The sequence below is a fragment of the Peromyscus maniculatus genome, chromosome 12, assembly GCF_049852395.1.
Source record: "Peromyscus maniculatus bairdii isolate BWxNUB_F1_BW_parent chromosome 12, HU_Pman_BW_mat_3.1, whole genome shotgun sequence".
Classification (NCBI taxonomy): domain Eukaryota; kingdom Metazoa; phylum Chordata; class Mammalia; order Rodentia; family Cricetidae; genus Peromyscus; species Peromyscus maniculatus.
This window is the reverse complement of record NC_134863.1, coordinates 46,108,442-46,122,494: the sequence shown is the minus strand read 5'-3', so window position 1 is coordinate 46,122,494 and position 14,053 is coordinate 46,108,442. Positions and strand designations below refer to the sequence as shown.

General features: G+C 46.1%; 1 protein-coding gene across 2 annotated transcripts in view; it reads left to right on the top strand.

Annotated features, from left to right (window-relative positions):
* The window catches only part of Nfkbiz (NFKB inhibitor zeta), a 28,125-nt gene extending 14,509 nt beyond the window's left edge, over positions 1–13,616 (top strand). The window contains exons 1-12 of one of the 2 annotated variants that reach the window (XM_006996546.4): positions 2,617–2,992; positions 5,126–5,265; positions 5,756–5,786; positions 5,903–6,006; positions 6,204–7,036; positions 7,631–7,736; positions 8,115–8,261; positions 8,450–8,513; positions 8,789–8,958; positions 10,376–10,486; positions 10,618–10,785; positions 12,224–13,616. In XM_006996546.4, the coding sequence (XP_006996608.1) occupies positions 2,707–2,992; positions 5,126–5,265; positions 5,756–5,786; positions 5,903–6,006; positions 6,204–7,036; positions 7,631–7,736; positions 8,115–8,261; positions 8,450–8,513; positions 8,789–8,958; positions 10,376–10,486; positions 10,618–10,785; positions 12,224–12,277 (2,214 nt within the window). In that variant the 5' untranslated portion in view covers positions 2,617–2,706 and the 3' untranslated portion in view covers positions 12,278–13,616. Of the gene's footprint in view, positions 1–2,616; positions 2,993–5,125; positions 5,266–5,755; positions 5,787–5,902; positions 6,007–6,203; positions 7,037–7,630; positions 7,737–8,114; positions 8,262–8,449; positions 8,514–8,788; positions 8,959–10,375; positions 10,487–10,617; positions 10,786–12,223 lie in introns of those variants that run through there. The other variant, XM_006996547.4, reaches the window with a different exon arrangement.
* The last annotated feature ends 437 nt before the right edge of the window (positions 13,617–14,053 follow it).

Sequence of the window (14,053 nt, the reverse complement as noted above, 5' to 3'; positions counted from 1 at the left end):
GCTCTGTAGACGTTAATAATTTACTTTAATGTGTTTCATACAACAGAACGGTTTGAACAGTTTTATGGTACCAGTTAAGTTGTAATACCTTCATCGGGCCAATAACTCAGAGTTCTAAAAATGGAACAGAATTTTTAAATGCAAATGTAACGAACTTTCTTAATACCATACGCAATTTAGAACAGCATTTTGTATTTGACATGGGGACACCAGTATCTGAGAGGGTGAGCTATTGGACTCTGGTGGCTGAAGAGGCGAACAGGCAAGCAGTCAGTAATGTCTGGTCAGTGATTTTGCTGACTGACGGGGGAAGTTACAGCACTGGCACTTTCAATTGGAACAGCAGCTCATCCAACGTCAACAGACCTTGTCTGAAGAGTTCTGCTTCTGCCTGAGAAAGGACCATTCTGCAGACCACACCTGCTGTTTCGCGGTACCCACCTGGTAACGGCTAAGCATAGTGAATGTCTGACTACAAATGCAGGGGATGCTAAGACATCTGGAATGCAGACTCACCTTGTTGAATCTCCACACTTAATGCTGGGGGAAAATTTGTCTCACTCAAGGAAGTCCTAGCAAAAATCATAATGAGTCTAAATTTTATTCATACTGATCTCTGAAATACGTATCGCTTTAATTTTCTGTGTGGCCAAAGAGGAGAGAGACGTACTGAGATGTTTGTACCTTCTGTATGTACAGGCACAGCCGACCCTCTCGTAGGCTGCTACCACCAGGGGACAGGCCCTCCATCTGAGAGCCAGGAAAAGTCTGGTGCAAGTTGTTTGAGGCAGTTCTGGCTCCGGCTGCACCTTCAGAAGCTGGAGTTGTGTGTTAGTAGCAAAGGGCTGCAGCAGGCATGTGGCTCTGCCCAGTGTTTCAAGTGGTTTGACAGTTCTTTCCTCAAGGCTGCCTGAGCACAGAGCAAGAAGACCTAACAGCTCTCAAGTAGGGAGTCAAATAACCTCATTTCCCAGTCTTTATTTCCAGAAAACAAGCAGGAGAACTCGTTGATATTAATTTTAGCGGTGCTTTTACTAATGCTCAAACCTGCCTCATGACTTACGGAGCTGGGGTTGCCCTGGTCAGTCTCACCATCTCAGCCATGCCAGATTTGTGGATTCCGCCTCTGTAGTGCAGTTCCTTTGTTTACCTGTTTATTTCTACATTCCGCTACTTTGCCACTGTTTTCGTCCTCTTGGGCTATGTCGATTAATTCTTACTGGCCACCGACTCCTACAGTCTCCTCTCCTCTAAAAACTGTTTCCAGATTCATTCTGCCTGCTTAAACTTCCTGCACGTTTCTTCAGTCCCAGCATCTTCACCAGCCCCGGAAGGTGTAAGCTTCCTGCACGTTTCTTCAGTCCCAGCATCTTCACCAGCCCCAGAAGGTGCCCCACTTAAAGTTACCTTTTACATCTAAGGTTATCTTCCCGTTGGCAGTCCTCAAGGGCACTGTGACTTCTTCCCTGACTCCTGGCCGGAATTCTTTGCTGATGATTTTCCTGCAAACCCCTTAGGACTCATCTCAAAGCCTCATTCTTTGGAAAGACTTTCCTCTTGACCTCCCTGCTCCCCAAGAAACATCCTCTCTCTTTTTAGGCTGTGCACTGAACTTTGTTACCGCTCATGATGCTTAATCACAGTCAGTTACTTCTAATATAACGTGTTTGCTTACCTTGTTCCTACGGGTTAAAATGTACTTAGGTACATTTTAATGTACTTAATCATTCATTCCCCCACAAACAAACTTTCCTTCTCGTTTTGCTAGTTGGATTTTCGGCCATAGTTGTTTAAACATTGAAAAAGGTATTCAAGACAGAAACATCAAAATCCCTGTGTTTATCAGACACAAGGTAAAGTTGTGCAGAGTAAAACTATATAATATATATATATATATATATATATATATATATGCATGTATGTGTATCCATCATTCATATTCCTGGCAAGGAAGACTTTATTCTAGTATTGGAGGCGAAAGGGTGGACATTGTTTTTTATTCCAATACGGCACCTAAAAATAAACTATTAGTTATGGCCCAGATATGAAGTTAGAAAAACTTCAAGCGCTCTGAAACGGAGACCGAAAGAACGCGGGCAAACGCTTCTGGGTTTGGAGGCGGGTAAGTGCTGGGAGGCACGGGAGGAGACTGAACTCTGAGGGCGGAGGGCTGCCGTGCACGCACGGCTCGGTCTTCCCACTCCCGGAACCGGGCGGACCCGTTCCCGAAGCTGCCCGGCGCTCCCCGTAGGCATCCGCGGGTTCAAGCCCTTGCACACACGGCCTGTTGCGGGGTTCGGACCTGTGGGGGTGCGTCGGGCCGGCCGGGGAGGCTTGGAGCACCTGGCACGGGCTAAGGATCCGGGGCGCGGGTGCGGGGTGCTCACCGGGGTTTCCAGGTGAGCCGCCGGAAAACAACCGGTTGGCCCGGGCAGGGCGGGGCGAGGGCGGAGGGCGCATTGCCTCATCCCGGGCATTTTACTGGAAACTAGACGCATCCGGAGGCGGGGCGGGAGGCGGCCAATGACCGGGCGGAGCACCGGGTGGGGCTGGAGGAGGAGGGGAGGGGAGGGGTCGGCGAGCGCCGCTCGTTAAATAGCCCGGCGGCCCCGGGGCGCGCACGTACAAGCCGCCCCGCCGCCGCCAGCCGCGTAGCCCGCCGGTGGCGCAGGTGTCTGGGGGACCCCGAGCGCCTAGCCTGGGAGCATGATCGTGGACAAGCTGCTGGACGACAGCCGCGGCGGAGAGGGGCTGCTGGACGCGGCCGGCGACTGCGGCCTCATGACCAGCCCGCTCAACCTGGCTTACTTCTACGGCGCCTCGCCGCCCTCCGCCCCCGGTGCCGGCGACGCGGGCTACCTGTCCGCCGTGCCCTCGGCGCCCGGCTCGCCCGGCTCCGACTCGTCCGACTTCTCCTCCACCTCCTCCGTGTCCTCCTGCGGGGCCGTGGAGTCCCGTCCGAGAGGCGGCGCCCGCGCCGAGCGCCCGCAAGGTACCCACCCGCGGGACCCCGCGCCCCTCTCCCCGGGGTTCCCACGCCTGGGAGGATGGGACAGGACTCCCCAGAGGAGGGGGCGCCTAGACGTCAAGCGGCTCCCGCGGCTTCCGTAGCGGCGGGACAGACACGGAGTAGTCATGAGTGACTGCTAAGATGCCCTGTTCGGATTCGGGCACCCTTGTCCTTGATTGTCTGCGGAGTCCGGCAACTTGGGGCTCCAGCTCCGAGCACCCTGCTGGCTAGAGCTCTGGCATCTGAGGGAAAGAACTTGAGAGTCTTGGATTCTCTTTTTCTTTCACCTCATAACCCTTTACTTTTTCACTTCTCCCCCGCACCCCCCGAACTCGATAACCTCTGAGAAAGAATTATATACTGTGATGAGGTTTTGGGTCTGATGGAGATGTAGTTTTCTTCCTGTAACTCTTTGAGCGAGAAACAGTGGTCGAGGATATAAAGCTTTGGGAACTGGGCTTAAAGCCACGACTTATTCTCAATATATTTATAGGAACGAATAAAAGAAAAAGAAACCATTTATCAAGATGTAAGGGAAAACGTGGGGTCGGAAAAGTGATTCAGGGTCTGCGCTTAGTTTGTTTTGGATTTTCAGAGGCCTGCTCAGGATCCTGCCGCCTTGTATTTCCGAGTGCTTTAGAATGGAAAAGTTACATCTAGTGAAGCCCTTTCTTTAGCGGCGAGTTGCATGGTTTCCTTTCTTCATAAACCGAGTTGCATAATTTGGGGGAAAACAGGATGCCGCTGCGGGTAGATTTGAAGACCGCCTAGATTATCTCAGCTGTCAGAGCTTCTAATCGGAATTATTTTAAAGAAGGACTCCTTGCTGTTTCCTACTGCTGGCCACTCAAGCTTTAGTTGTCTTTTATTTTAAGAAAGTTAACTTTTAATTTAAAATGATGTGCCTTAAGCCACAGTGGCTCATACAGCCTATCTAAAAAGTTGGATGTATATGCATTTCCAGCCCGTTCTGAGGTCCTTGGCCCCTTTGCCGACATTGGATGAACCCATTTTTGCTTGTTCTTGGTTTACCACACAAGCCACGGGGGATTCCTGAAACTACATTTTTCTCCCTGTGACGTGGGCATGGAGTTTTTAACCCTTTGTCAGTCCAGAGGAATGTTGTTATAGACTGACTATTTGGGTGTTGGTTGAAATCCCCGAACTTAAACCCCAAGACCATCTGATCATCTTATTTGCTCCATCACTGAGATGTTTGTCTTATATTCTTGTGATATAGATGGTCAAATTATGCTTTGTTCTCCATTTTATTTTTCCTGTTTTGAATAGTGGACTAGCTATTCTTTTCCTGACTTTCTGAATGTTGTGTTCAGTTCATATGCAAGCGCTTGCTACATAGTCGTGGCCAGGAGTGGAATACTGTACTCATAGTAGTTTTTAAACTGCATTCTGAAATTTTGAAGTGAGTACGCCTGTTTCCTTTTTACTTAGAATGCCCGTGTACGCAATTCTAAGAGCAGTAAGTGAGGGGGAAATCCTGTGTGTGTGTGTGTGGAAATGTGCTCAGTGAACTTAGGCAGCTTTCTTGGCACGAATGAATTAAGGAAATACTAAGAAATCTAAGGCAGTGTTAATTGTTAGGCTTTGGTACCTTGAGATCTTTAGAGAAAGTTTTGTTCCTTCTTAGGTGAATAAAGGGAAGGTACTTTATACTTTCTATATGAACATAAAAGACTTTGTTTTAAAACCTACAAATGCCTCATTTATACTCTGCTCCTCCAAGGATTTCTCAAAGTCAAGAATAATTATAAGTCGGCAGTCTTGGCAAAACCTCTGATCCTATTTCACGAGTAAATAGATCTGAGAGACAGAGAGGCTTTACTTGGGTATATTTGTCTTTTGGCTCCAAGGATCCTGGACCACATTTCATAGCGCCTTAATTCCTCAGGGTGCCTGGTAGGAAAATCTTATCAGGCAACAACCGACCCCTTGAGAAGTACGAGATGAGAATCCGTTGACTGAGACAGACGTTGGAAAGGCTTTGCAGTCTGCTGTTTGAGGACTTTTTCCATCAAGCTGCCTTCTTGGGGGGGTCTGTCATGATTCATGGCTGCGAAGAGATGTAATTGAGGCGTTTCTTTTTCTTTTGAACAGTTGAGCCCCATATGGGGGTTGGCAGGCAGCAGAGAGGACCTTTTCAGGGCGTTCGTGTGAAGAACTCGGTGAAGGAGCTCCTGCTGCATATCCGAAGCCACAAACAGAAGACTGCTGGCCCGTCCGTGGATGAGTTGAAGGTGAGGTCTGCTCTTTGTTTTGAGCGAGCGGGAGACTAGTCTGTCAGGCTTATTGGCTAACCTAGGTCCAGTAAGTCGCTTGCAGTTCTTCATAAGTGACCCGAGATCGTAGGACAGGATATAGTTTTTTGTTATTTGCGGTAGTCCTTCCACTTGGCTCAGTGCCAGGTGTGTAAGAGAAACTTAGTGAGCAAACACATGAAAGCAGTTTCGGGACAAGGAAATTCACAGGATTCCGTGAAAATAGAACATTTTGATTAGCAAGGAAAAGAATCGGGTGGACATATTTATTTCATCTTGCCTAGGATTGACCAGGCTAGAAGTGAAGATGAGAGAGAGAGGGGGGGAATAAGAATGGAGATGGAGATAGCTGTTCTGTCAGTATTTATTTTCTCAGGTTTTTGGTGTGTTGTAGAAGGTGGTAGAGAGAAATCCTTACTAAGTGAGAAACCATTTTATATGTACTAAATTGGAATCTTTTCCCTTGTAGACACAGAGTGTGAACATTGAGCAGCTCACAGGTAAGAGCCACTTCGAGTTGTTCATAATTTTATTGGTGTTTTTGCAGTAACAATGACCTAGGTGGAATTTGTAAAGGGGAATGATCACAGATTGCATGTTCTCTCTTTGCGGGCAGAATTGAAAAGCACAATATCCACTGTGGGGAAAAGGAAGGAGACTGACACTCTGTCTGATGGACCCGTTTGCAAAAGGCCAGCTCCGTTGTCTACTCACTTCGTGGTAAGCATCTCACTGTTTTCCTCTGGACACGCTGTGGGACCATTCCTGGGATAGTGCCGCTATTTAAAAAAGTTATTTTTGGTGCCTGTGTGACTGAAGCCTCGACATGTACCCTACCACTGAGTCTACACCTACCTCTTGGAGTTCTTTTAAAGGAAGTGATTTATGAAAGTTGTTGTTTTTTTCCTTCTCTCCAGACATCACCTCAAACACCTGCACCTGGGGAGAGCATGGAAGATGTTCGTCGCAATGAATCCAAACTGGATAGCAGTACTGATCTGCTTCAGAGCATTATAAACATCAAGAACGAGTGCAGCCCGGTTTCACTAAACACTGTCCAGGTTAGCTGGATGAGCCCTGTGATACCCCAGAACTCCCCGAGAGACCAGTGCCAGGATTTCCATGGAGGGCAGGTCTTCTCTCCACCTCAAAAATACCAATCATTCCAAGTCAGTGGCTCTCCACAAATGATGGACCAGGCTTCTATGTACCAGTATTCGCCACAAACCCAGAACATGCAGCCGCAGCCGCTGCCAGCGCCGCCACAGCAGCCGCCACAGCAGCAGCCGCCGCCACAACAGAACTATCCACACAACCCACACAACCCGGCCCTGCAGTTCAGCTCTTATTCCACAACATCCCAGTCTCCCAAGTATGACTCAAACCTCTTTGATAATCAAGACTCACCGTTCTGCACGAGCCAGAGTTTTGTGTCTCTTCTGAGCGGCCACGGGGAATCAGAAAATATTGCTGTTCCCCTTCAGCCTTCCCCCAGCGTCCCACAACAAAATGAGACTCACCTGCAGAACTTCAGCCTGGTGCCCAACAGTGCCTGCGAGGCAATCGGGGTGCATGAAGCTGCCTCGCCCTCGTTAGGTACTTCCCTGTCTCTCCAGAATATCATGGGAAGCCCGATGAACACCACCCAGCTAGGGAAGTCATTTTTTCAGTGGCAGGTAGAGCAGGAAGAAAGCAAATTGGCGAATATTTCTCAAGACCAGTTTCTCTTTAAGGATTCAGATGGTGACACGTGAGTATCCTTTTAGCTCATGTATTTTCACAGTTGAACCTTATCGGCTGGCACACGTGATAATTCATATTCCTAGAAAGGATGTTCCTTTTATCTTTTCTTAAATTAAAAATATCTGTGCTTTCTATGAGTAACCTGTTTTGAAGACTAATGTAGATTATGTGTTTAGAGCAGAAACAATTAGATCATGACTAGGCATCAATTAGGAGTTGATCCGTAGGCTGGATCCTACTCTGTCCTGATGGCTTTATAGCTTTGGGCAAGTAACTTAAAATCCCCATGCCTCTATTTTCTTTACACATAAAATACTAATGTTTCTGTCATACAATTGTGTATAAGTGTTTATACTCATAATATGAACATTAAAAAAAATAGATTTTAAATGTTCAGCGTGGTGTTCAGCATTGCTTCTTATTGTTACTTTGTTGCAGTTCAGAGGACTGTCAACATGTCAGAGAGGCCAAGTTCTGCTCTGTGATGTTTCATTTGAGTGTATCAATGTATCAGAACCAGGGTGAAGGAAGTTGTTGTTTTCTTCGAGCAACTTAGGGAAGTCAGAAGCCATTCCTCTTTTTTCCTTGCCTCTTCCGCCAGGTTTCTCCACATCGCGGTCGCCCAGGGAAGGCGAGCACTCTCCTATGTTCTTGCCAGAAAGATGAACGCACTTCACATGCTGGATGTTAAAGAACACAACGGACAGGTGCGGAGGGGGTTGGCATGGCAACCGTGTGCTTGTGCTACAGTGAGGGCTAGCCAGTCTCAGGCGCAGGTTGCTCAAGAGCCCCCGAATCAAGGGCCTTCAGTTAATATTAACTTGGAGATATTGACATCTTGCCACCGTCAACCTTGAAGTTATTAATGTTCTCTTTGTAGTTGTTTGACCAAAGATTGCGTGTAATTAAGCCTCACCCTAAGCTTATTTTAGTTTCCTCCTCTTGCTGTATTTGGTTGTTTATTAATAGGATTTATTTTCTTGGTGTGGACGTTCCCCTCAGCCATAGTTTAGTTTCATTTTCCTTGTGATGATAGTATCATAGGTTTAAAAAAAAATCTCTCTCTCTTCTCCGAATGTCTACAGAGTGCCTTTCAGGTGGCCGTCGCTGCCAATCAGCACCTCATAGTGCAAGATCTGGTGAACCTTGGTGCCCAGGTGAACACCACAGACTGCTGGGGAAGAACACCTCTGCACGTCTGTGCGGAGAAGGGCCACTCCCAGGTGCTCCAGGTAAGAGGCCAGGAAGCAGGCTTCCATCATTGCATCACCAAAGACATGGGGCTTGGATATGAGAAGCTGCATGTAGGCTGCTGGCTCAAATCATCTGTTTGGAGTGGATTCATTTCTTAGCGCGATAGTTGATGGCCATTTGTGTACCTTGCCTTTGGATAACAGGTGTGTATCTTAAAATTTTTCAGGCAATCCAGAAGGGAGCATTGAGGAGCAATCAGTTTGTGGATCTTGAGGCAACTAACTATGATGGTGAGCAACTCATATTTTATTAAATAGAGAACCATGTGGAAAGTAGGGCCCATGAGTTCTGGGAATATTCAGTATCATACTAAGAAAGAGAGGAGGTAAATAAAGCTGCCTGTTTTATGGGTAAAATGGGCATTTAAACTGCCTAGCTGTATGCGGATTGCCTCGCTAGGTTTTAGAGAGGCTGTCTTAAGTGAGACGAGGAACCATCCTTAGGATAATTGTGGTGACCAGAAGACTTGATGGAGGGCTTGACTTCTCGTGTGCCCTTTTCCTAGGCCTGACTCCCCTCCACTGTGCGGTCGTGGCTCACAACGCTGTGGTGCACGAGCTACAGAGGAACCAACAGCCCCACTCTCCTGAGGTGCAGGATCTTTTACTGAAGAATAAGTGTCTGGTTGACACCATCAAGTGTCTGATTCAGATGGGAGCGGCCGTGGAGGCGAAGGTAACTTCACAGTCGAGGTTAGAGGTGGGGGGGAGGGGAGAGGGGTGTGTGTGGCAAAGGCCTGGCTTGCAGGCGCAGCCTGAAACTACTTCCTCACACCCCCTCTTATTTTTAAGTTGATGGAGTGAATAGCTTTGTATGTGTAGTTAAGAAGCTTAGCCGTGAAAAGATCCTTTAATCCGCTTTCTCGATTTCTTTTTAACCTGTGGATTATCCAAACGAACAAACAAACAAACAAAAAAAAAAATCATGTAGCTGTGAAATAAATTAGTGCTTGTTTAAAAGTTCAAAGAAGCCGGGCGGTGGTGGCGCACGCCTTTAATCCCAGCACTCGGGAGGCAGAGGCAGGCGGATCTCTGTGAGTTCGAGGCCAGCCTGGTCTCCAAAGCGAGTTCCAGGAAAGGCGCAAAGCTACACAGAGAAACCTTGTCTCGAAAAACCAAAAAAAAAAAAAAAAAAAAAAAAAAAAAGTTCAAAGAAGCTGGACATGGATGTTACTTTGGCTTCTTGTTTTTATGGGCAGGCAATAAAGACGGTGCTTTTGGGAATGATTTTTTTTTTCCTGGAATTTGCCTTTTTTTTTTTTTTTTTTTTTGGTTTTTTGAGACAGGGTTTCTCTGTGTACCTTTGCGCCATTCCTGGAACTCACTTGGTAGCCCAGGCTGACCTTGAACTCACAGAGATCCGCCTGCCTCTGCCTCCCAAGTGCTGGGATTGAAGGCGTGCGCCACCACCGCTCGGCGAATTTGCCTTTTTTAATTTAAATGCTTTTGTTGGATTTTTGTTTTGTGTGTGCCTGTGTATGGGTCCACGTGGAGGTCAGAGGACGGCCTATAGCCTATAGGGTTGGTTCTCTCCTTCTACTCAGAGTCCTGGGACTCAGCTTGGCTCTTCAGGATGGACAGCGGGCACCTTACCCCCCAGTCATCTCACTGGCCCCGTGTTAACCTGGAAATAAGTGTTTTCAACTGGAAATACTCTTTTTAACTCTGGGGATTATTTATTATCTCCTGTGTCCTAAAACACCGTGTTAAGTACGTTGGGGATACAGATGGCCACGTGGGTCCCTATGGAGCTTGCTGTCCCCCCTGTCGCTTTGCATGGTGGCCACCAAGTCTGGAAACTCGGGAATGCATAATAAGTGGACTTTGATACAACATATACGAAAGCAGCATTTTATATCTTTGCATTTTAATGGCTGCTCTGTGTATGAGTAGAATGTGATAAGAATCAAGTAGATAAACTTAATTGGGAATACAAGAGAATAGGAGATTCCATTGAACTGGGGCTTCGGGGAGACTCTGCGGAGAAGGGAGCATCTGAAGTAGTCTTGAACGTTGCTTTGGACATTCGAGCGGATGTGCTGTCTAAGGCCCGGCGTCTGGATTTTCATTCTTCCCCTTCTTGCCTTCCCAAGGATCGTAAAAGTGGCCGCACAGCCCTGCATCTGGCAGCAGAAGAGGCGAACCTGGAGCTCATTCGCCTCTTTCTGGAGTTGCCCAGTTGCCTGTCTTTTGTGAATGCAAAGGTAATTTTTGAAAGCCTCGGCGGCGCGGCCAGCGTCGGCCTGACCCTCCCACCTGCAAGCTGCCCGGCTGCGCTCCCTCGTGGAGTTGCCCCCTTCCCGATGTGTGCGTCATTTCGCGTCTTGGTTTTCAGGCTTACAATGGAAACACCGCCCTCCACGTTGCTGCCAGCCTGCAGTATCGGGTGACACAGTTGGATGCCGTCCGCCTGTTGATGAGGAAGGGAGCGGACCCGAGTACTCGGAACTTGGAGAATGAGCAGCCGGTGCATTTGGTCCCTGATGGCCCCGTGGGAGAACAGGTGAGCGCCACGGGAGGGAGTAGAGATTCCTGGAGGCCCTTTGGTCTGACATACAAAGAGGGAGGAGGTTGTACAGGACAAAGGCCAGCTGATGCCCCACAAGTAGGCTTGTGTAGTGTGCAGTGTTTGAAGTAGTTCAGGCCTGTATCGTAAATGCTTAGTGAATATCAGTTTTTATAGTTCTGTCTACTAACTGGTCCTCCGTAAGAAATGGAAAGGAACCTAAAATTATGCTATGCTTATTAAGTATGGTTATATCTTATCATTAGGGGTTGAATAGTTTCACATGAGTAAACTTTTCTCCTTAAGAACTTCGTCTTTTTAAGAAATTATTTTTGATGGTCATCTTTTCCCAGAGGGAATCAGGGCGATTGGTAGCTGTGGAGAGATGGTTACATACATTATTAATTGTAAATGAATTTATGCAGGCTAGCTAGCCTTCTTTTTGATGCCTAGCTGTCATCAGAACCAGAATGTTCTAGTACCTCTGGTCTGTGGAGCTCTTTGGAACTTAGACACTTGATAGTTTGTGGCAGTTTTCATGTTTAGCATTTAAAAATATAAACACTTTTCAGTTAGGTGTAACCGGGAAAAAAAATGAGCGCTTAGAGAGGACAGGAACCAGGATTAGTTAGTAAACGGCAGATCTCCAGCCCAGCGTCTGCTGCTTCCCTGTGATGGACTCTCCCATGGCAGAGCTTCCAGCCATTACTGGAATGTGAGGCTCTTCATGTTCCTTGGTGCTGTCATTGTCCTTCTGCATTGTGTGGTGTCGTGGAGAGGGCTTCTCCTCCCCTTCATCGGTAGGCTCTGGACATTGGACAGGTTTCCTTTTTTAGCAGCCATCAGCAGCCACCACAGTCTTTTTTCTTCTAAGTCACCGCTTGTCGTCTGTTGTGGGCTGACAGGTAGACACCACAGTGTGTCCAGCTGGGATACAAAAGTAGTCACCGTAGATGAGTGTGGGGGCTGTCCTGGGACCCGTAGAGTTACCCACAGTTGCTTTAACATTTGGGGATTCTGGCCGCTGTTTTGACCTAGAAGTCATTGAGATGTACTTGGGTGTGCCTAACAGGGACTTTGCATTCTTGTGACTGGAGGCTTGCTTCCCGATAAGGGAGATAGTCTAACACGCCACAATTACTGCCATGTCGTAGGTCTTCTCACAGGTACTAGTGGTGAAGGTTAGCAGAGGAATACAGTCCTAGTTCAGTTGCTGACTCTCAATGTTAATGGAAATGCGCTACTGTCCTGCACTCAGCAGTTAGTACAGGAAACTTGAAATAGCTGTAGAAGTTGTCTTGGGTCTGACAAGTTGAGTCAACTGTGCTTACAAGTTAGGGACATTGTAGAGGATTTACGAGAGGAGTGGAAGTCTGGCGGAAGTATCCCACTTTGATCCATTAGAAATAAAGTTCACAATTCACTTCTCTTTCAGATCCGACGTATCCTGAAGGGGAAGTCCATTCAGCAGCGCGCACCACCGTACTAGTTCCCTTGGCACGGAGCCTGGCCAGCAACACTCACTGTCAGTTAGGCAGTCCTGATGTATCTGTACATAGACCATTTGCCCTGTATTGGCAAATGTAAGTTGTTTCTATGAAACAAACACATTTAGTTCACTATTATATAGTGGATTATTATATTAAAAGAAAAGAAGACAAATATTTAATTTTCTTGGCAGATTTGCCTATTTCATACCCAGGTATCTGGGATTTACACATCTGAATTTGATCTGAATGGTAAAATTGCCTTCAATAAACAGGAGGCTTGGGATGGGAAAAGACTCATGGGAAAAGACTTGATTTGTGGCATAAAGCATTGCTCTTGTGGCTGTTGCCAGTTTCAAATTAGGCGGACTGGAAACATGAAAAGAAAAATGAAAGCGTTTGAGAGGGGACAAATAATTTGGATGTACTGTTGATGCTTCTTTGATCCGATGCAGGATCTGGTGGTTAAATACTCTCTCACTCTTGCACTAGATGAGAGAGGCCTCTGTGGTTAGGATGTGATCTCTGAAGCTGTATATAATTGTTATTTTTACCTTTAAAATGTACATATTTGATGGTTCACATGGCCGTTTGAAATGTGTAAATCAGTAAAGTAGAAAAGAGCGAGTGAGTTGATGCCACTTTTAAAATTAGGCACACACTCAAAGCAACTTTCACTGTGTGATCCTCCAGCTACAGTTTTCACAGATAAAGCGCATGGAGAGTGGGTCCCAAAGTTGCTGTGTTTGGTTCACAAGTGGGCTTCTCATGCATTGGAAGGAGACGCATTTGTACGTTATTGCGTGTGCTTGAAGAGACCCCTCTTATGAGTCACCGCTTAGAATTTGTGATTTACATAAGTTGTTGAAGTTTTGTTTGTCCTTTAATAGAAATGATAAAAATTCAACATTGAAGCATAACTTCTTGTTTCCTGTTGCCAAATAGTAATAATGTGCTGTGATGTTTATACTATTCATAAAAGCGGTTTACTTTTTAGTAATGTTGATTCTTTCAACATTATTTTGCTTATGTTTGATATACCTGGGAAGAATATATTTAGCTTTGATTGTACACTGATTCTTTATGATAAATAGGACCCATTAAAATGATGTCTTTTAATTGACTAACTTATCTTTGTAGCTGAGTACTCATGTTCTTTTTTAAAAAGATGCCCTTTGAATTGGATTGTTCATATTGTTTGATTCAGCATATCTTATAGATAGAAGTTTGATACAGTTACTTGGCACCTCTAAGGTGGAATGAACTCAAGTCACTCACTGACAAAACTCATGCATAGTTTTAATATTAATTGAACATTAATAAACTCATGTTGTCTTATAATATGCATTCCCTTCGTGCCTTATTTGTGTGTGCCGATTGAAAAGTACTATTTTTTCCACTCCTAAGATTGACTCTAGAGCCTTGTGCATGCTAGGCAAGCTCTTTAACCACTGAGCTGTATTCCCAGCCCAGAGAAAGTATTAATGGCAAACACTACATTATCTTTCATATCTTTGAATTACTTTTTTTTGAGAACATGTTTCCTGAAGTTAATATGCCTTTTAACATCAAAGATGGCTTGCTATATTCATGAGTAAAAGTTTAAGTTCTGAAAATACAGAATTTAATAATAGATGTTGACTACTCAGAAGTTGATATGATAAAAAGGCTGAGAGATCAGGGAACACAGGAGACTGTGGGCATTGCCAGGGTCTTCCTGAGACAGGTGTCAGTCTCAGAACAGTACCAGGTGGGAGTTCTTCCCTTTCCCAACATTA